Raw genomic sequence first — 21,456 nt, forward strand, 5'->3', positions numbered from 1 at the left:
CACTGCAAAATTAGGGACGGCTAGCGTAGATAGCCCTCGAGTAGCTTTGTGTGAAATTCAAAAGAAACAAAGCTTCATGATGTTACCTGTAATTACATTGAGTAGTTAATGTCTACACTATCTCCTGCCTCGTTTGCTTATTTTCTTTACTATTAAATTCCTGGTTTTTATTTATCTTTTCTTTCGTTGCTTCGAAGGATCGTTTTTTTCAATCCAGAATTTCCTTGGATAACCAGAGACGTCACTTCGGGGGCAAGAAGGACGACTGCCTCATTAAGTTCGAAGAGGGCTCCAAATGACATTTCTGAAAGGAATTTTTAGTCAAACCGAGTTAACAACGTATATAAATTACTCCTTAGAGTAAGGTCCCCAATTGAATTGGGGTGGCTACGTGAGGTTAGTGTACAAACATAGTACGAAGTACTGAAATTAATTTTAACACCAAAATTTAGCTTCATAACATCAGTCACGCGACACCTGATATTATAAAATAATATAAACATGAATTAAGTCATGTTAACTACTTTCTTTATAGAAAATCAATTTTCATGACTTAAGAAACAGTAACAATCAGTTTAGTTTCAGTAGAATGTTATATAATCGTCTGCTTATTGAATGTCACAGAACAACACATATAAGAAGTCAACAACCATTGCATAAGGAAACTGTTACATGTTTTCAACATATTCAAAATGTCGTCAATAAAAACTATTGTGAAGTTCGTTTTGTCTCCATGCAAGTTTTGATAGTCATGTCTGTTTAATAGGCCGCACAACAAAAGAATTTCTACCAATCAGAATTATTCATAACAATATCATGAATAGGTGACGTTGTGAAAAAATATCAAAACGTTATGTAAACCTACATATTTTTAATGATACAATACTTCCAGTCATTACTGTTACCTAGATATTTTAGCACAAAAAGATATGTATCTCCATGACTCATTTTCATGCTTACATTTAATATTCGTTTCAGTTCTTTTAATAGTTTTTTTTAAATCATGTCAGAGCCTCAAAGTTATTAACTGACGTTTCAGGAATAACTGAAATCTAAAACTACCGGATAAAACTTTTTTTCTTGCTGGTTGTGTAACGAATGTACTAATATATATTTATTTTAATGTCGATGTTTGTTTGTGAATTGATGAAGAATCGAAACGTTGTCGCTCTTCGGTCATCGTGTCACAAAGAAAATAACACCGCCTCTACATTTCGACACACAGTTAACCTTTCAAACGAGCTTCCGGTCAGTTACCTTTTCATATAGATTTCTCAACAAGTGGGTTTCTCGACATCACTGATGTTTGTTTTAGTTAAATATTTATATTGCTAAATGTGTATTGTGAAAGTCGCACATGTTCTCTAAATTTGAAGATTCTTCAGCTTATGAATCATCAGTGTACTATGTGTAAACTATTGTTGCCAAATGAACTTTCGTGAGTCTCGCCCAAAGTTTATAAATCGACGCGCCGAGAGACAATATAATACTGTTCTTGGTTTGTTGCAGTTAATATACTATAAACCTCAGAAGATATAACTGTCATAAACGCTTATTAATCGGAAAACTACAGATAGTTAACAAGAAACGTTTATAGATTTCGAACATTACAAACTGCTTAACTTCAGTGAATTAGAGGACATTAGATATCTTTGTTGGATAAAAGTCAGCTTGTAAACGGCGTGAGGCTAACTAGCCATTAAGCGAAATATAAGAATATCAACTCAGAATTAATTCACTCATCGTGAGCCGTTGATGAAGTGTTCAGTTCCAGACCAGATAGAAAACTCAGTATTGTTTGTAACTTTGTAAAACTTTTGTATATAAATAATTATTTATAATAACCGTTATTAAAAATCGTATTTTTGTTTGTACATGAAAATGTATTTGTGTAAGGAATTAAAATTGTATGTGTATGAATTTTGTTAACAAATATAATAAATTAGCTGCATATCGACATTTAATTAACTTCTAAATTAAAATGTCCAGCTATTTGACATTGTAATACGTAACATAATAAATCGGAGACTCATCCGAGATAAATTGTAATATATAACATTGGTCAGATTAATTTCTTTCCTCGTTTCAACAACATACTTTTTTTGTTTTAAGACACTCATGGTTATTTGAATTATTGAACAAATTAACCATGTAAGAAATGTATATAACATGTATATGATCTATTAGTTTGTTCTTTGTTTAAAATTTCAAATTAACATTGGCTGATTTCTATAAAGAAAATATAAATACATTTGACTGTTTTTCTGGTCAGTTATTTAGTTAAAGAGTGCCTTATCAAAGGCCCAGCATGGCCAGGTGGGTTAAGGCATTCGACTCGTGATCTGAGGGTCGCGGGTTTGAAATCCCGTCGCACCAAACACGCCCGTTCAGCCGTTAGGGCGTTATAATGTCACGATCAATTCCGCAATTCGTTGATAAAATAGTATCCCAAGAGTTGAGGTGGCGGTGGGTGGTGATGACTAGCTGCCTTCCCTCTAGTCTTACACTGCTGAATTAGGGACGGCTAGCGCAGATAGCCCTCACGTAGCTTTGCGTGAAATTCAAAAACAAACAAAACTTCATCATAATAACAGCTAAAATTGTGTTACGAATGTTTCTGGTGCTACATCAATGCTGTTTTCATGGGAAAGATGATCAAGACAAAGAGGGATCATAGCTGTTCCCAGGTGGGACAGCAGTAAGTCTCTGGATTTACAATCAGTATTCAGTTTTTCTCAATGTTACAGCAGTAAGTCTCTGGATTTACAATCAGGGTTTCAGTTTTTCTCATTGTTACAGCAGTAAGTCTCTGGATTTACAATCAGGGTTTCAGTTTTTCTCAATGTTACAGCAGTAAGTCTCTGGATTTACAATCAGGGTTTCAGTTTTTCTCAATGTTACAGCAGTATGTCTCTGGATTTACAATCAGGGTTTCAGTTTTCTCAATGTTCAGTATGTTATCAGCAGTATGTCTGGATTTACAATCAGGGTTTCAGTTTTTCTCAATGTTACAGCAATGGATTTACAATCAGGGTTTCAGTTTTCTCAAGTTACAACAGTGTCTCTGGATTTACAATCAGGGTTTCAGTTTTTCTCAATGTTACAGCAGTAGTCTCTGGATTTACAATCAGGGTTTCAGTTTTTCTCAATGTTACAGCAGTAATTTACAATCAGGGTTTCAGTTTTTTTCAATGTTCAATTCTCTGATTTACAATCAGGGTTTCAGTTTTTCTAGATACAGCAGTGATTCTTTGATTTACAATCAAGAATGTTTACAGCGGGTAGCTAGATGTGACTTTGCTATAAGAAACAAAACACACCCACACGCTGCAGTTCCAATGTACCTTTAATATGCTTAAAATGGCCTAAATATCCGACGTTCACAATCAATGAAGGGTTTACAAAACGTCTGTCGAATTATCCATTACATAAGACTGACCTCGCCATATTTCTCATGAATTTGTTGCCATAAAAACTACAGTATCGTTCAATAATACATAATCATAGACACCAGCCTGAGAAAGATATGAAGAAGCAGTTCTATGGGGCCTCGAACATTGCTCTTACAGTCTGATTAATTGCAAGCCCAAGTTTTTCGAACTTTCCCCAGTCAGTAAAGAACCTCCAATAAAGTGACAGCTAACAACATTTCTACAATGTGTTGTATGGTGGTTTAGGATATTATTATTTTAAAACGTTAGATTTCTGTTAGTACTAACCACAAAACATTTCAGGTAGTTTTCATATCCTTAGTAATAATTCTCCTTATTCTATCAGTTTCGTACACAGCATTTAAGTGACGTTTTGTTGCAGGCATTATTTATTGGATTAATAAATCCTGGTCTATCTACTTCAAAACGTTTACATGGTGAGATAAACAAACCCACGTAGACGTAACTTTATTTAATAAAACTACACCTAATATAAACTAAAGAATAAAGTACAGTAATGATATGTATTGTAGTGTACAGAGTACAAAACGGTTGTATTGTGTATTGTTTTACCAGTTGAAACAAAGAAACTCGCAAAAATCGAAGAATTAAACACATACTAAAGAAAAATTATGTAATGTTCATAGCAGTCTATGAAACGGACCGAAGCTCAATTATTGTGAGGTAAATGTAAAGTCGTAATGAAGGAAAATTAGCTGAATATGAAGAAATCTTTAAATGGATGTTCAAATAGTGATTAAAACATTTTAAAATTGTATTTAGTGTAATATTTATATTTTAGGAAAATAGGATTAAGTATTGTTTGCGTGAAATACTTTGCGAATAGCAGTCTATGTTTGAAATCGAAGTCAGTCGATATTTTATTAGAATGACATTATGACATCGAGTGCGTTAATCGTTGCATTAAAAATGACTTAGAAAAAAATCAAGTAAGGGGATTCTGAGTTGAAAATCCAATCAGAACTCTTCAAACAAAGGCCTTCTTAAAGATATGAGGTTTGTAGCGTTTGATCGAATAATATTGGAATATTGATTACTTTAGCCCTGTATTTTCCCTTTCACATCGCTACTTAAGAGCCTAGAGTAGAAACAAACATTGTTAGAACGTGGTCAATCTTTATGTCGCTCTGTCAAAATTTTCAATACATCTTATCCATTTTGGGGAAAATGTTGATTATAATTATATAAAAAAGTTTAGAAATTTTGTTTGGATAAACCGTTAAAAATATGAAACGAAAACTGTTTTATTAGACTGTAGAAACTAAAGAATAAATCAGTCATTGTGTTATACATACGTTAGGCTTAGCTTCTCGATTAATTCGTGTGTGTTTGATATTGTTATAATGTTAATTTAATAAAGAAAAGAAAACCATGAATTGTATACATTTTCATTTATTCACAAAACTGCACTGTGAACAACACTGGGAAATTTCTCGAAGATAGAATTTTAGGCACCATTTAAAAAAAATAAATGTGTAAATGATAGAAAACAAAAAGCCTGCACACTAAGAAGAATCATTTAAAGATTTTCCTAACACAAGTCACTTACGTTAAGTAGATACTTAAATTCATTGATTCATTTAACTTTATATATCTTTGTTTCCACTAGGTGTCGGAGGTGACTTAAATCAGATTTCTAAAGATGCCAGAACAAAGTAACGATTATAGAGTTGTGGTTTTGGGTGCTGGAGGTGTAGGAAAAAGCTCTTTAGTGCTCATGTTTGTGCGAGGGACTTTTCAGAAAAGTTACATTCCTACAATTGAAGACACCTATCGGCAGGTGAGTACATTACAATCTTTTTGCTGATGCTACCGGATCATTCGGTACTACCAACATATGATTCGTTTCTTTCACCTTTCCCAAAATCTTTGTTTTTTAAACTAGTTTGTTATGGTTGAAATTTAAACTGCAAGTAAACTACACGTACCTAATCACCCATCCCTACAGAATGTACAGTTACTACAGAGAACACATGACGTCATATGGATGACGTATAAATACAGGCACCGCTCGGTACATAATTCTTACCAAGAATAAAAGGATCTTGGGAATTAACCGTATCCTCATATTTGGACAATGGAAGAGTGTTCAACGGTCAGCGAAAAGTCGCCAAAGCTGGTCAAAATGGAGAGGTTTATAATGCAATTGTAGATGATATAGGGTTTCAAACAGTTTGACTGTCCAGAAATGTGGGATAACCCCAGTCTACTGTATCCAGAATCATGAAACATCATCGGATTATAGAAAAGTATACTGATAGACGCCAAAAGCAACAGCCCGAAGTGTTTGTGTTTTTTTATCAGTCTAACATGTCAAAGTTGAAAGAAGTCTTGAAACACGTTAGGACAGGAACAGCTTGAACACATTCATTCCATGGTATCGAGAAGTACAGAATGTTGTTTCACAAGATGGGCTATGTGCAAACTGATATCAGCTAGAATTCACTGTCATCACCTTGTTACTTGGACAAGATAGCACGCCAAGTCACAGTTAGGACACTGGTGACACGTCAAATTTTCATACGAGTCTTGTTTCTGACTTATTAAAACTGATGATAGGATTTGTGCCCGTTCTTTACCTGAAGAATGAGGAAAAACTGTACTTCCCTCATGAGGGAGTGGTGCAGTACATGTTTGAGCGGCCATTCATGATGGAAACATTACTCTTCATATCCTTCAGGTAAACGTCAATGGTGCATTTTGCAGACGTCACATGACGACGATATTTCGGTCACAGATTAGAACATTATTTTTTGTATACTGAACTGATTCTGTTTTTTCGTCCTTTGGAGTTATTTTTATGCAGAAAAAAATTCGTATAAACCAAGCTTTGTGTTTCTGATGTCACTGATCTCATTGTTGGACGTGTGACTAATCAATCGTCAGTTAAAGATAGTTTCAACACCGGGATAATTTAGTAAAGAGGTTTGTGCTTTATACTTGTATACGTGAATCGAAATAATAAATAGAAAACCACAGAAGTTGTTATATTCTATCAGATACCATGACAAAACAAATTGGTGATTACTATTTATTTCATATAGTTTATATCATAGAAAATCTGAAAAATTTATATGTGAATACATTTCATCTATAAAACATTTGACAAATATTAGGGTTACCATATTTAGTTGGAACAAAGGCTTAAGAATGAAAGCAAGACTATATAGGTTGTACTAAAGTTAATGCTGGCCCATTATTTATTTTGGTGTGTGGACACAAAAGTGTTCAGAATTTGAATGCTTTAGGTTAACACAAAAACAGTTGTTTTCAGGAGTATTTGTTTATAAGATAATCTAGTGTATATATTTTTATGTATGTAAATCATAATGTCCTACATCACATTATGTATGGGTAGTTTGAATATTCTGTGTTTAAAGTGACACGAAACAGTCCGTTTGTAAGCAAAATTAATATAAGGTGATGAGCATATAGGACAAATACCTAGAGTTTGAACGTGTTTATGATAATTTTAAAACCGTTTCCTCTTTCAAAACTGTGTAGCAATTAAAGTAATTTATGTATAAATATCGAACTACACTACACATATTATAATAAAACTTAGTGAAGTAACTTACTCAGAATATGTTATGGACTTTACAGTGAGTGTCACACAACACAAGACAACACACGATTAAACTTTAGAAAACCGTTTCACAAAACCATAATATCGGTGTCACCATACTTAAATGCAACAAAATGATTTTCCATAGAGTTTAAGTACAGTGAGTTAAAGTGGGGTATGAATAAATAGTTGAAGACTGAAGACGTCAGGTTGACGTGAAAAACAGGACTACTTTTGTCGTAAATTAAACTGGTTTGTTTCTAGTCGCATGTGTCGAAACATTTCAAACAGTAAACCAAATGATAACAAAACAAAATAATGTTAACTTGACTTATTCAAACATTTTGACTGTTATTACAAATTGAATACATCATATAAAACTAGATATTGAAAGTATTTACTGTTATTACAAATTGAATACATCATATAAAACTAGATATTGAAAGTATTCTACTGTTATTACAAATCGAACACATTATATAAAACTAGATATTGAAAGTATTCTACTGTTATTACAAATCGGACACATCATATAAAACTAGATATTGAAAGTATTTACTGTTATTACAAATTGAATACATCATATAAAACTAGATATTGAAAGTATTCTACTGTTATTACAAATCGGACACATCATATAAAACTAGATATTGAAAGTATTTACTGTTATTACAAATTGAATACATCATATAAAACTAGATATTGAAAGTATTCTACTGTTATTACAAATTGAACACATCATATAAAACTAGATATTGAAAGTATTCTACTGTTATTACAAATCGGACACATCATATAAAACTAGATATTGAAAGTATTTACTGTTATTACAAATTGAATACATCATATAAAACTAGATATTGAAAGTATTCTACTGTTATTACAAATCGGACACATCATATAAAACTAGATATTGAAAGTATTTACTGTTATTACAAATTGAACACATCATATAAAACTAGATATTGAAAGTATTTACTGTTATTACAAATTGAACACATCATATAAAACTAGATATTGAAAGTATTCTACTGTTATTACAAATCGGACACATCATATAAAACTAGATATTGAAAGTATTTACTGTTATTACAAATTGAACACATCATATAAAACTAGATATTGAAAGTATTTACTGTTATTACAAATTGAATACATCATATAAAACTAGATATTGAAAGTATTCTACTGTTATTACAAATTGAATACATCATATAAAACTAGATATTGAAAGTATTCTACTGTTATTACAAATCGGACACATCATATAAAACTAGATATTGAAAGTATTTACTGTTATTACAAATTGAACACATCATATAAAACTAGATATTGAAAGTATTCTACTGTTATTACAAATTGAACACATCATATAAAACTAGATATTGAAAGTATTTACTGTTATTACAAATTGAATACATCATATAAAACTAGATATTGAAAGTATTCTACTGTTATTACAAATTGAATACATCATATAAAACTAGATATTGAAAGTATTCTGCTGTTATTACAAATCGGACACATCATATAAAACTAGATATTGAAAGTATTTACTGTTATTACAAATCGGACACATCATATAAAACTAGATATTGAAAGTATTTACTGTTATTACAAATCGGACACATCATATAAAACTAGATATTGAAAGTATTTACTGTTATTACAAATTGAACACATCATATAAAACTAGATATTGAAAGTATTCTACTGTTGTTACAAATTGAATACATCATATAAAACTAGATATTGAAAGTATTCTACTGTTATTACAAATTGAATACATCATATAAAACTAGATATTGAAAGTATTTACTGTTATTACAAATTGAATACATCATATAAAACTAGATATTGAAAGTATTCTACTGTTATTACAAATCGGACACATCATATAAAACTAGATATTGAAAGTATTCTACTGTTGTTATAAATTGAATACATCATATAAAACTAGATATTGAAAGTATTCTACTGTTATTACAAATTGAATACATCATATAAAACTAGATATTGAAAGTATTCTGCTGTTGTTAAAAATTGAATACATCATATAAAACTAGATATTGAAAGTATTCTACTGTTGTTATAAATTGAATACATCATATAAAACTAGATATTGAAAGTATTCTACTGTTGTTATAAATTGAATACATCATATAAAACTAATCAGTGATGACGAGAAAACCCACTTTTAGAGAAAAATATATATATGTAAAAACGGCTCGTTTGGGTTGAGAAAATATTTTACGTAGAGGAGCGAACAACGTTTCGACCTTCTTCGGTCATCGTCAGGTTCACAAAGAAAGAAAGAGGTAACTGACCAGAAGCTGACAACGTGTTTGTAAGGGTTTGTGTAACTGAGTGTCGGAATGTAGAGGGCGGTGTTAGATGTTTGAATATACAATTTTATATTATTTATTTTATTATTTTTAATATAGGTATAAAGGTGTTCTTTTGTATTGGTTTATTTTGGGCTTGAGTTGTTGTATAAATAAGGCTTTTTAATTTTGTGTTTGTTTCTTTATTTAGTATTTGAGTGTTTTCTATGGTTATGTTGTGTTTATTTGACTTGCAGTGTTCGAAAACGTGTGAAGGTGACTTTTTATGTTCTTTGAATCTGGTTTTCATTTTTCCACTTGTTTCTCCAATATAGAAGTCGTGGCAGTTATCACATTGTATTTTATAATAATGTTGGTGTGGTGTTTGTCAGTGTAGTTTTTACATAGTATAGGCCTTAGTTTTGTGCCGGGTTTTTGAATAAATTTGGTATTAACTGGAATGTCATATTTTGTTACTAGTTTTTGCCAAATTTTGTTATTTTTCTGCTGATGCATGGAATGTATGATATGCAGCAGTATATGGTTTCGTGATTTTTCAATTCGTGGGATGTATTTACTTTTGTTAGTTGGTTTTGCTTTCTGTCTAGGTGTGTGCGTATAATGTTTTCCACGGTTTTTGGAGGAATTTATTGATGTTGATGAAGTATTGTTTTATTTTGTCTAATTCATCGTTAGTTTTATCTGGTCAGCAGAGTTTTATGGCTGTGTTTATTTGGTTTCTTAGTATGTTGAGTTTTTGTTTTGTTTCATGTGCTGAGCCCCAAGGAATGTACAGTCCAGTATGGGTGATTTTTCGGTGGATTTCTGTTTTAAATTGTGTGTCGGTTCTTGTAGTTTTGAGGTTAAGAAATGATATTTGATTGCTTTCTTCCAGTTCACATGTGAAGTTAATTTTGGGATATATAGAGTTAAATGTGATTGAAAAATTACGTGTGTGTTCTGTAGATGTGAATCCCACAATCGTGTCATCTACATATCTGTACCAGTATAGTGGTGGATGTAATGCTGTGTTAATTGCTTTTGTTTCAACTTGTGTCATAAAAATATTGGCTAAAACTGGTGATACTGGGTTGCCCATGTTTAGGCCATTTGTTTGTATATAGTTTTGGTTGTTGAACATGAAGTTTGTCTTCATCATGGTGAATTCTATGAGGGTTGCTAATTGGTTACTGGAAATGTCTATTGTTGTGTTAGGGTCTCGGATATAGAGTTTTAAGGATATCTTGCAGACTTCAGCTGTTGGAATTTCTGTAAAGAGGGATATAACATAGGCTTTTAAGGCTTTATGATTAAGTTGATTAAGATTAGACTTGAAATTAAAAGAGTCTTTGATGAATGAGCTGGCTGATATTACATATTTGGAGAATGCCCATGCTATGTATTTACCAAGATTGTAATTAAACGATTCATTTGTGGACATTATTGGTCGTAATGGACAATCTGGTTTATGAGGTTTGGGGATGCTGTATATTTGTGGTGTGCCTGAGTCAGTTTTACGTAGGTAGGAATAAAGTGTTTGTGAAATTGTGTTGGCTTTTTTCATTTGTAGTAGTAATTTGTTCAGTTGTGTTTCATATGTCTTTGTTGGATATGTGCGTGTTGGTTTAAATTTGTTTGTTTGTGTCTGATAGGATATTCTTCGTTTTTTGGATGTATTCATTCGTGTTCGTTATGGAACGCTACTGTTTTTTCAAATTGAAAACATCGTATAAAACTAGATATTTAAAGTATTCTACTGTTATTACAAATTTAACACATTATATAAAACTAGAATTTGAAAGTATTCTACAAAGATTATAAGTGAAATTTATATATCTGTAAGGACACATATAAGTAGTTGAAGTGTAATATACGTAATATAGTTTTATGTGTTCACTATGAAAACAAAACTATATATGGTATGTTAAATATAATACGCTCTCGTTGTCTGTTCTTCTGTTTCGTGATGTACTACTTTCTGACACAAACATCTAGAGTTTGGACATTTTACGTATAAAGTGATACAGGACTATATTCAGTGTAAGTTAGCGTATGGATATGAATATTACGTTTTATATAAATATTTATAACTTAAATGTCTAGCACATAGTATATTCTATAAGTTCAAGGATAGTCGAGATAATAGAGAGAATTGTTTTAAGATAGAAGGTTGTATCCAGCAGACAGTATATTCTGTAAGTTCAAGGACAGTCGAGATAATAGAGAGAATTGTTTTAAGATAGAAGGTTGTATCCAGCAGACAGTATATTCTGTAAGTTCAAGGACAGTCGAGATAATAGAGAGAATTGTTTTAAGATAGAAGGTTGTATCCAGCAGACAGTATATTCTGTAAGTTCAAGGACAGTCGAGATAATAGAGAGAATTGTTTTAAAATAGAAGGTTCTATCCAGCAGACAGTATATTCTATAAGTTCAGGGACAGTCGAGATAATAGAGAGAATTGTTTTAAGATAGAAGGTTCTATCCAGCAGACAGTATATTCTATAAGTTCAGGGACAGTCGAGATAATAGAGAGAATTGTTTTAAGATAGAAGGTTCTATCCAGCAAACAGTATATTCTATAAGTTCAGGGACAGTCGAGATAATAGAGAGAATTGTTTTAAGATAGAAGGTTGTGTCGAGCAGACAGTACATTCTGTAAGTTCAAGGATAGTCGAGATAATAGAGAGAATTCTTTTAAGATAGAAGGTTGTGTCGAGCAGACAGTACATTCTGTAAGTTCAAGGATAGTCGAGATAATAGAGAGAATTCTTTTAAGATAGAAGGTTGTGTCTAGCAGACAGTATATTCTGTGAGTTCAAGGACAGTCGAGATAATAGAGAGAATTGTTGTAAGATAGAAGGTTGTGTCTAGCAGACAGTATATTCTGTAAGTTCAAGGATAGTCGAGATAATAGAGAGAATTGTTTTAAGATAGAAGGTTGTGTCTAGCAGACAGTATATTCTGTAAGTTCAAGGACAGTCGAGATAATATAGAGAATTGTTTTAAGATAGAAGGTTGTGTCTAGCAGACAGTATATTATGTGAGTTCAAGGATAGTCGAGATAATATAGAGAATTGTTTTAAGATAGAAGGTTGTGTCTAGCAGACAGTATATTATGTAAGTTCAAGGATAGTCGAGATAATAGAGAGAATTGTTGTAAGATAGAAGGTTGTGTCTAGCAGACAGTATATTATGTGAGTTCAAGGATAGTCGAGATAATAGAGAGAATTGTTTTAAGATAGAAGGTTGTGTCTAGCAGACAGTATATTATGTGAGTTCAAGGATAGTCGAGATAATATAGAGAATTGTTTTAAGATAGAAGGTTGTGTCTAGCAGACAGTATATTATGCGAGTTCAAGGATAGTCGAGATGAGAGAGAGAATTGTTTTAAGATAGAAGGTTGTGTCTAGCAGACAGTATATTCTGTAAGTTCAAGGATAGTCGAGATAATATAGAGAATTGTTTTAAGATAGAAGGTTGTGTCGAGCAGACAGTATATTCTGTAAGTTCAAGGATAGTCGAGATAATAGAGAGAATTCTTTTAAGATAGAAGGTTGTGTCTAGCAGACAGTATATTATGTGAGTTCAAGGACAGTCGAGATAATAGAGAGAATTGTTGTAAGATAGAAGGTTGTGTCTAGCAGACAGTATATTCTGTAAGTTCAAGGACAGTCGAGATAATAGAGAGAATTGTTTTAAGATAGAAGGTTGTGTCTAGCAGACAGTATATTATGTGAGTTCAAGGACAGTCGAGATAATATAGAGAATTGTTTTAAGATAGAAGGTTGTGTCTAGCAGACAGTATATTATGTGAGTTCAAGGATAGTCGAGATAATAGAGAGAATTGTTTTAAGATAGAAGGTTGTGTCTAGCAGACAGTATATTATGTGAGTTCAAGGATAGTCGAGATAATAGAGAGAATTGTTTTAAGATAGAAGGTTGTGTCTAGCAGACAGTATATTATGTGAGTTCAAGGATAGTCGAGATAATAGAGAGAATTGTTTTAAGATAGAAGGTTGTGTCTAGCAGACAGTATATTATGTAAGTTCAAGGATAGTCGAGATAATAGAGAGAATTGTTTTAAGATAGAAGGTTGTGTCTAGCAGACAGTATATTATGTAAGTTCAAGGATAGTCGAGATAATAGAGAGAATTGTTTTAAGATAGAAGGTTGTGTCTAGCAGACAGTATATTATGTGAGTTCAAGGATAGTCGAGATAATAGAGAGAATTGTTTTAAGATAGAAGGTTGTGTCTAGCAGACAGTATATTATGTGAGTTCAAGGATAGTCGAGATAATAGAGAGAATTGTTTTAAGATAGAAGGTTGTGTCTAGCAGACAGTATATTCTGTAAGTTCAAGGATAGTCGAGATAATAGAGAGAATTGTTTTAAGATAGAAGGTTGTGTCTAGCAGACAGTATATTATGTGAGTTCAAGGACAGTCGAGATAATAGAGAGAATTGTTGTAAGATAGAAGGTTGTGTCTAGCAGACAGTATATTATGTGAGTTCAAGGACAGTCGAGATAATATAGAGAATTGTTGTAAGATAGAAGGTTGTGTCTAGCAGACAGTATATTCTGTTAGTTCAAGGACAGTCGAGATAATAGAGAGAATTGTTTTAAGATAGGAGGTTGTGTCTAGCAAACAGTATATTATGTGAGTTCAAGGATAGTCGAGATAATATAGAGAATTGTTGTAAGATAGAAGGTTGTGTCTAGCAGACAGTATATTATGTGAGTTCAAGGATAGTCGAGATAATAGAGAGAATTGTTTTAAGATAGAAGGTTGTGTCTAGCAGACAGTATATTATGTAAGTTCAAGGATAGTCGAGATAATAGAGAGAATTGTTGTAAGATAGAAGGTTGTGTTTAGCAGACAGTATATTCTGTAAGTTCAAGAATAGTCGAGATAATAGAGAGAATTGTTGTAAGATAGAAGGTTGTGTCTAGCAGACAGTATATTATGTGAGTTCAAGGACAGTCGAGATAATATAGAGAATTGTTTTAAGATAGAAGGTTGTGTCTAGCAGACAGTATATTATGTGAGTTCAAGGACAGTCGAGATAATATAGAGAATTGTTGTAAGATAGAAGGTTGTGTCTAGCAGACAGTATATTCTGTTAGTTCAAGGACAGTCGAGATAATAGAGAGAATTGTTTTAAGATAGGAGGTTGTGTCTAGCAGACAGTATATTATGTGAGTTCAAGGATAGTCGAGATAATATAGAGAATTGTTGTAAGATAGAAGGTTGTGTCTAGCAGACAGTATATTATGTGAGTTCAAGGATAGTCGAGATAATAGAGAGAATTGTTTTAAGATAGAAGGTTGTGTCTAGCAGACAGTATATTATGTGAGTTCAAGGATAGTCGAGATAATAGAGAGAATTGTTTTAAGATAGAAGGTTGTGTCTAGCAGACAGTATATTCTGTAAGTTCAAGGATAGTCGAGATAATATAGAGAATTGTTTTAAGATAGAAGGTTGTGTCTAACAGACAGTATATTCTGTAAGTTCAAGGATAGTCGAGATAATATAGCGAATTCTTTTAAGATAGAAGGTTGTGTCTAGCAGACAGTATATTATGTGAGTTCAAGGACAGTCGAAATAATAGAGAGAATTATTGTAAGATAGAAGGTTGTGTCTAGCAGACAGTATATTCTGTGAGTTCAAGGACAGTCGAGATAATAGAGAGAATTGTTTTAAGATAGAAGGTTGTGTCTAGCAGACAGTATATTATGTGAGTTCAAGGATAGTCGAGATAATAGAGAGAATTGTTTTAAGATAGAAGGTTGTGTCTAGCAGACAGTATATTATGTGAGTTCAAGGACAGTCGAGATAATATAGAGAATTGTTGTAAGATAGAAGGTTGTGTCTAGCAGACAGTATATTATGTGAGTTCAAGGATAGTCGAGATAATAGAGAGAATTGTTTTAAGATAGAAGGTTGTGTCTAGCAGACAGTATATTATGTGAGTTCAAGGATAGTCGAGATAATAGAGAGAATTGTTTTAAGATAGAAGGTTGTGTCTAGCAGACAGTATATTATGTGAGTTCAAGGACAGTCGAGATAATATAGAGAATTGTTTTAAGATAGAAGGTTGTGTCTAGCAGACAGTATATTATGTGAGTTCAAGGATAGTCGAGATAATAGAGAGAATTGTTTTAAGATAGAAGGTTGTGTCTAGCAGACAGTATATTATGTGAGTTCAAGGATAGTCGAGATAATAGAGAGAATTGTTGTAAGATAGAAGGTTGTGTCTAGCAGACAGTATATTATGTGAGTTCAAGGATAGTCGAGATAATAGAGAGAATTGTTTTAAGATAGAAGGTTGTGTCTAGCAGACAGTATATTCTGTAAGTTCAAGGATAGTCGAGATAATAGAGAGAATTGTTTTAAGATAGAAGGTTGTGTCTAGCAGACAGTATATTATGTGAGTTCAAGGACAGTCGAGATAATATAGAGAATTGTTGTAAGATAGAAGGTTGTGTCTAGCAGACAGTATATTCTGTTAGTTCAAGGACAGTCGAGATAATAGAGAGAATAGTTTTAAGATAGGAGGTTGTGTCTAGCAGACAGTATATTATGTGAGTTCAAGGACAGTCGAGATAATATAGAGAATTGTTGTAAGATAGAAGGTTGTGTCTAGCAGACAGTATATTATGTGAGTTCAAGGATAGTCGAGATAATAGAGAGAATTGTTTTAAGATAGAAGGTTGTGTCTAGCAGACAGTATATTATGTGAGTTCAAGGATAGTCGAGATAATAGAGAGAATTGTTTTAAGATAGAAGGTTGTGTCTAGCAGACAGTATATTATGTGAGTTCAAGGATAGTCGAGATAATAGAGAGAATTGTTTTAAGATAGAAGGTTGTGTCTAGCAGACAGTATATTATGTGAGTTCAAGGATAGTCGAGATAATAGAGAGAATTGTTGTAAGATAGGAGGTTGTGTCTAGCAGACAGTATATTATGTGAGTTCAAGGATAGTCGAGATAATAGAGAGAATTGTTTTAAGATAGAAGGTTGTGTCTAGCAGACAGTATATTATGTGAGTTCAAGGATAGTCGAGATAATAGAGAGAATTGTTTTAAGATAGAAGGTTGTGTCTAGCAGACAGTATATTATGTGAGTTCAAGGATAGTCGAGATAATAGAGAGAATTGTTTTAAGATAGAAGGTTGTGTCTAGCAGACAGTATATTCTGTAAGTTCAAGGATAGTCGAGATAATAGAGAGAATTGTTGTAAGATAGGAGGTTGTGTCTAGCAGACAGTATATTATGTAAGTTCAATGATAGTCGATATAATATAGAGAATTGTTTTAAGATAGAAGGTTGTGTCTAGCAGACAGTATATTATGTGAGTTCAAGGACAGTCGAGATAATAGAGAGAATTGTTTTAAGATAGAAGGTTGTGTCTAGCAGACAGTATATTATGTGAGTTCAAGGATAGTCGAGATAATAGAGAGAATTGTTGTAAGATAGGAGGTTGTGTCTAGCAGACAGTATATTATGTGAGTTCAAGGATAGTCGAGATAATATAGCGAATTCTTTTAAGATAGAAGGTTGTGTCTAGCAGACAGTATATTATGTAAGTTCAAGGATAGTCGAGATAATAGAGAGAATTGTTGTAAGATAGAAGGTTGTGTCTAGCAGACAGTATATTATGTGAGTTCAAGGACAGTCGAGATAATATAGAGAATTGTTTTAAGATAGAAGGTTGTGTCTAGCAGACAGTATGTTATGCGAGTTCAAGGATAGTCGAGATGAGAGAGAGAATTGTTTTAAGATAGAAGGTTGTGTCTAGCAGACAGTATATTCTGTAAGTTCAAGGACAGTCGAGATAATAGAGAGAATTGTTGCAAGATAGAAGGTTGTGTCTAGCAGACAGAATATTATGTGAGTTCAAGGACAGTCGAGATAATATAGAGAATTGTTTTAAGATAGAAGGTTGTGTCTAGCAGACAGTATATTATGTGAGTTCAAGGATAGTCGAGATAATAGAGAGAATTGTTTTAAGATAGAAGGTTGTGTCTAGCAGACAGTATATTATGTGAGTTCAAGGACAGTCGAGATAATATAGAGAATTGTTTTAAGATAGAAGGTTGTGTCTAGCAGACAGTATATTATGTGAGTTCAAGGATAGTCGAGATAATAGAGAGAATTGTTTTAAGATAGAAGGTTGTGTCTAGCAGACAGTATATTATGTGAGTTCAAGGATAGTCGAGATAATAGAGAGAATTGTTGTAAGATAGGAGGTTGTGTCTAGCAGACAGTATGTTATGTGAGTTCAAGGATAGTCGAGATAATAGAGAGAATTGTTTTAAGATAGAAGGTTGTGTCTAGCAGACAGTATATTATGTGAGTTCAAGGATAGTCGAGATAATAGAGAGAATTGTTTTAAGATAGAAGGTTGTGTCTAGCAGACAGTATATTATGTGAGTTCAAGGATAGTCGAGATAATAGAGAGAATTGTTTTAAGATAGAAGGTTGTGTCTAGCAGACAGTATATTCTGTGAGTTCAAGGATAGTCGAGATAATAGAGAGAATTGTTTTAAGATAGAAGGTTGTGTCTAGCAGACAGTATATTCTGTAAGTTCAAGGATAGTCGAGATAATAGAGAGAATTGTTTTAAGATAGAAGGTTGTGTCTAGCAGACAGTATATTCTGTAAGTTCAAGGATAGTCGAGATAATAGAGAGAATTGTTTTAAGATAGAAGGTTGTGTCTAGCAGACAGTATATTCTGTGAGTTCAAGGACAGTCGAGATAATAGAGAGAATTGTTGTAAGATAGAAGGTTGTGTCTAGCAGACAGTATATTCTGTAAGTTCAAGGATAGTCGAGATAATAGAGAGAATTGTTGTAAGATAGAAGGTTGTGTCTAGCAGACAGTATATTATGTGAGTTCAAGGACAGTCGAGATAATATAGAGAATTGTTTTAAGATAGAAGGTTGTGTCTAGCAGACAGTATATTATGTGAGTTCAAGGATAGTCGAGATAATAGAGAGAATTGTTTTAAGATAGAAGGTTGTGTCTAGCAGACAGTATATTATGTGAGTTCAAGGATAGTCGAGATAATAGAGAGAATTGTTTTAAGATAGAAGGTTGTGTCTAGCAGACAGTATATTATGTGAGTTCAAGGATAGTCGAGATAATAGAGAGAATTGTTTTAAGATAGAAGGTTGTGTCTAGCAGACAGTATATTATGTGAGTTCAAGGATAGTCGAGATAATAGAGAGAATTGTTTTAAGATAGAAGGTTGTGTCTAGCAGACAGTATATTATGTGAGTTCAAGGATAGTCGAGATAATAGAGAGAATTGTTTTAAGATAGAAGGTTGTGTCTAGCAGACAGTATATTATGTGAGTTCAAGGATAGTCGAGATAATAGAGAGAATTGTTTTAAGATAGAAGGTTGTGTCTAGCAGACAGTATATTATGTGAGTTCAAGGATAGTCGAGATAATAGAGAGAATTGTTTTAAGATAGAAGGTTGTGTCTAGCAGACAGTATATTATGTGAGTTCAAGGATAGTCGAGATAATAGAGAGAATTGTTTTAAGATAGAAGGTTGTGTCTAGCAGACAGTATATTATGTAAGTTCAAGGACAGTCGAGATAATATAGAGAATTGTTTTAAGATAGAAGGTTGTGTCTAGCAGACAGAGTTCAAGGATAGTCGAGATAATAGAGAGAATTGTTTTAAGATAGAAGGTTGTGTCTAGCAGACAGTATATTCTGTAAGTTCAAGGATAGTCGAGATAATATAGAGAATTGTTTTAAGATAGAAGGTTGTGTCTAGCAGACAGTATATTATGTGAGTTCAAGGATAGTCGAGATAATATAGAGAATTGTTTTAAGATAGAAGGTTGTGTCTAGCAGACAGTATATTATGTGAGTTCAAGGACAGTCGAGATAATATAGAGAATTGTTTTAAGATAGAAGGTTGTGTCTAGCAGACAGTATATTATGTGAGTTCAAGGATAGTCGAGATAATAGAGAGAATTGTTTTAAGATAGAAGGTTGTGTCTAGCAGACAGTATATTATGTGAGTTCAAGGATAGTCGAGATAATAGAGAGAATTGTTTTAAGATAGAAGGTTGTGTCTAGCAGACAGTATATTATGTGAGTTCAAGGATAGTCGAGATAATAGAGAGAATTGTTTTAAGATAGAAGGTTGTGTCTAGCAGACAGTATATTATGTGAGTTCAAGGATAGTCGAGATAATAGAGAGAATTGTTTTAAGATAGAAGGTTGTGTCTAGCAGACAGTATATTATGTGAGTTCAAGGATAGTCGAGATAATAGAGAGAATTGTTTTAAGATAGAAGGTTGTGTCTAGCAGACAGTATATTATGTGAGTTCAAGGATAGTCGAGATAATAGAGAGAATTGTTTTAAGATAGAAGGTTGTGTCTAGCAGACAGTATATTATGTGAGTTCAAGGATAGTCGAGATAATAGAGAGAATTGTTTTAAGATAGAAGGTTGTGTCTAGCAGACAGTATATTATGTGAGTTCAAGGATAGTCGAGATAATAGAGAGAATTGTTTTAAGATAGAAGGTTGTGTCTAGCAGACAGTATATTATGTGAGTTCAAGGATAGTCGAGATAATATAGAGAATTGTTTTAAGATAGAAGGTTGTGTCTAGCAGACAGTATATTATGTGAGTTCAAGGACAGTCGAAATAATAGAGAGAATTATTTTAAGATAGAAGGTTGTGTCTAGCAGACAGTATATTATGTAAGTTCAAGGATAGTCGAGATAATAGAGAGAATTGTTTTAAGATAGAAGGTTGTGTCTAGCAGACAGTATATTCTGTAAGTTCAAGGATAGTCGAGATAATAGAGAGAATTGTTGTAAGATAGAAGGTTGTGTCTAGCAGACAGTATATTATGTGAGTTCAAGGACAGTCGAGATAATATAGAGAATTGTTTTAAGATAGAAGGTTGTGTCTAGCAGACAGTATATTATGTGAGTTCAAGGACAGTCGAGATAATATAGAGAATTGTTTGTAAGATAGAAGGTTGTGTCTAGCAGACAGTATATTCTGTAAGTTCAAGGACAGTCGAGATAATAGAGAGAATTGTTTTAAGATAGAAGGTTGTGTCTAGCAGACAGTATATTATGTGAGTTCAAGGATAGTCGAGATAATAGAGAGAATTGTTTTAAGATAGAAGGTTGTGTCTAGCAGACAGTATATTATGTGAGTTCAAGGATAGTCGAGATAATAGAGAGAATTGTTTTAAGATAGAAGGTTGTGTCTAGCAGACAGTATATTATGTGAGTTCAAGGATAGTCGAGATAATAGAGAGAATTGTTTTAAGATAGAAGGTTGTGTCTAGCAGACAGTATATTATGTGAGTTCAAGGATAGTCGAGATAATAGAGAGAATTGTTTTAAGATAGAAGGTTGTGTCTAGCAGACAGTATATTATGTGAGTTCAAGGATAGTCGAGATAATAGAGAGAATTGTTTTAAGATAGAAGGTTGTGTCTAGCAGACAGTATATTATGTGAGTTCAAGGATAGTCGAGATAATAGAGAGAATTGTTTTAAGATAGAAGGTTGTGTCTAGCAGACAGTATATTATGTGAGTTCAAGGATAGTCGAGATAATAGAGAGAATTGTTTTAAGATAGAAGGTTGTGTCTAGCAGACAGTATATTATGTGAGTTCAAGGATAGTCGAGATAATAGAGAGAATTGTTTTAAGATAGAAGGTTGTGTCTAGCAGACAGTATATTATGTGAGTTCAAGGATAGTCGAGATAATAGAGAGAATTGTTTTAAGATAGAAGGTTGTGTCTAGCAGACAGTATATTATGTGAGTTCAAGGATAGTCGAGATAATAGAGAGAATTGTTTTAAGATAGAAGGTTGTGTCTAGCAGACAGTATATTATGTGAGTTCAAGGATAGTCGAGATAATAGAGAGAATTGTTTTAAGATAGAAGGTTGTGTCTAGCAGACAGTATATTATGTGAGTTCAAGGATAGTCGAGATAATAGAGAGAATTGTTTTAAGATAGAAGGTTGTGTCTAGCAGACAGTATATTATGTGAGTTCAAGGATAGTCGAGATAATAGAGAGAATTGTTTTAATATAGAAGGTTGTGTCTAGCAGACAGTATAT

At 32.7% G+C, this 21,456-nt stretch overlaps 1 protein-coding gene across 1 annotated transcript in view; it reads left to right on the top strand.

Annotated features, from left to right (window-relative positions):
* LOC143248445 (GTP-binding protein Di-Ras2-like) overlaps nucleotides 1-21,456 on the top strand; it is a 31,382-nt gene that overhangs the window by 3,263 nt on the left and 6,663 nt on the right. The window contains exon 2 of the mRNA XM_076496806.1: nucleotides 5,062-5,232. Within this exon, the coding sequence (XP_076352921.1) occupies nucleotides 5,095-5,232 (138 nt within the window). The 5' untranslated portion in view covers nucleotides 5,062-5,094. The remainder of the gene's footprint in view (nucleotides 1-5,061; nucleotides 5,233-21,456) is intronic.

This window comes from Tachypleus tridentatus, chromosome 4 (genome assembly GCF_004210375.1).
Source record: "Tachypleus tridentatus isolate NWPU-2018 chromosome 4, ASM421037v1, whole genome shotgun sequence".
NCBI lineage: Eukaryota > Metazoa > Arthropoda > Merostomata > Xiphosura > Limulidae > Tachypleus > Tachypleus tridentatus.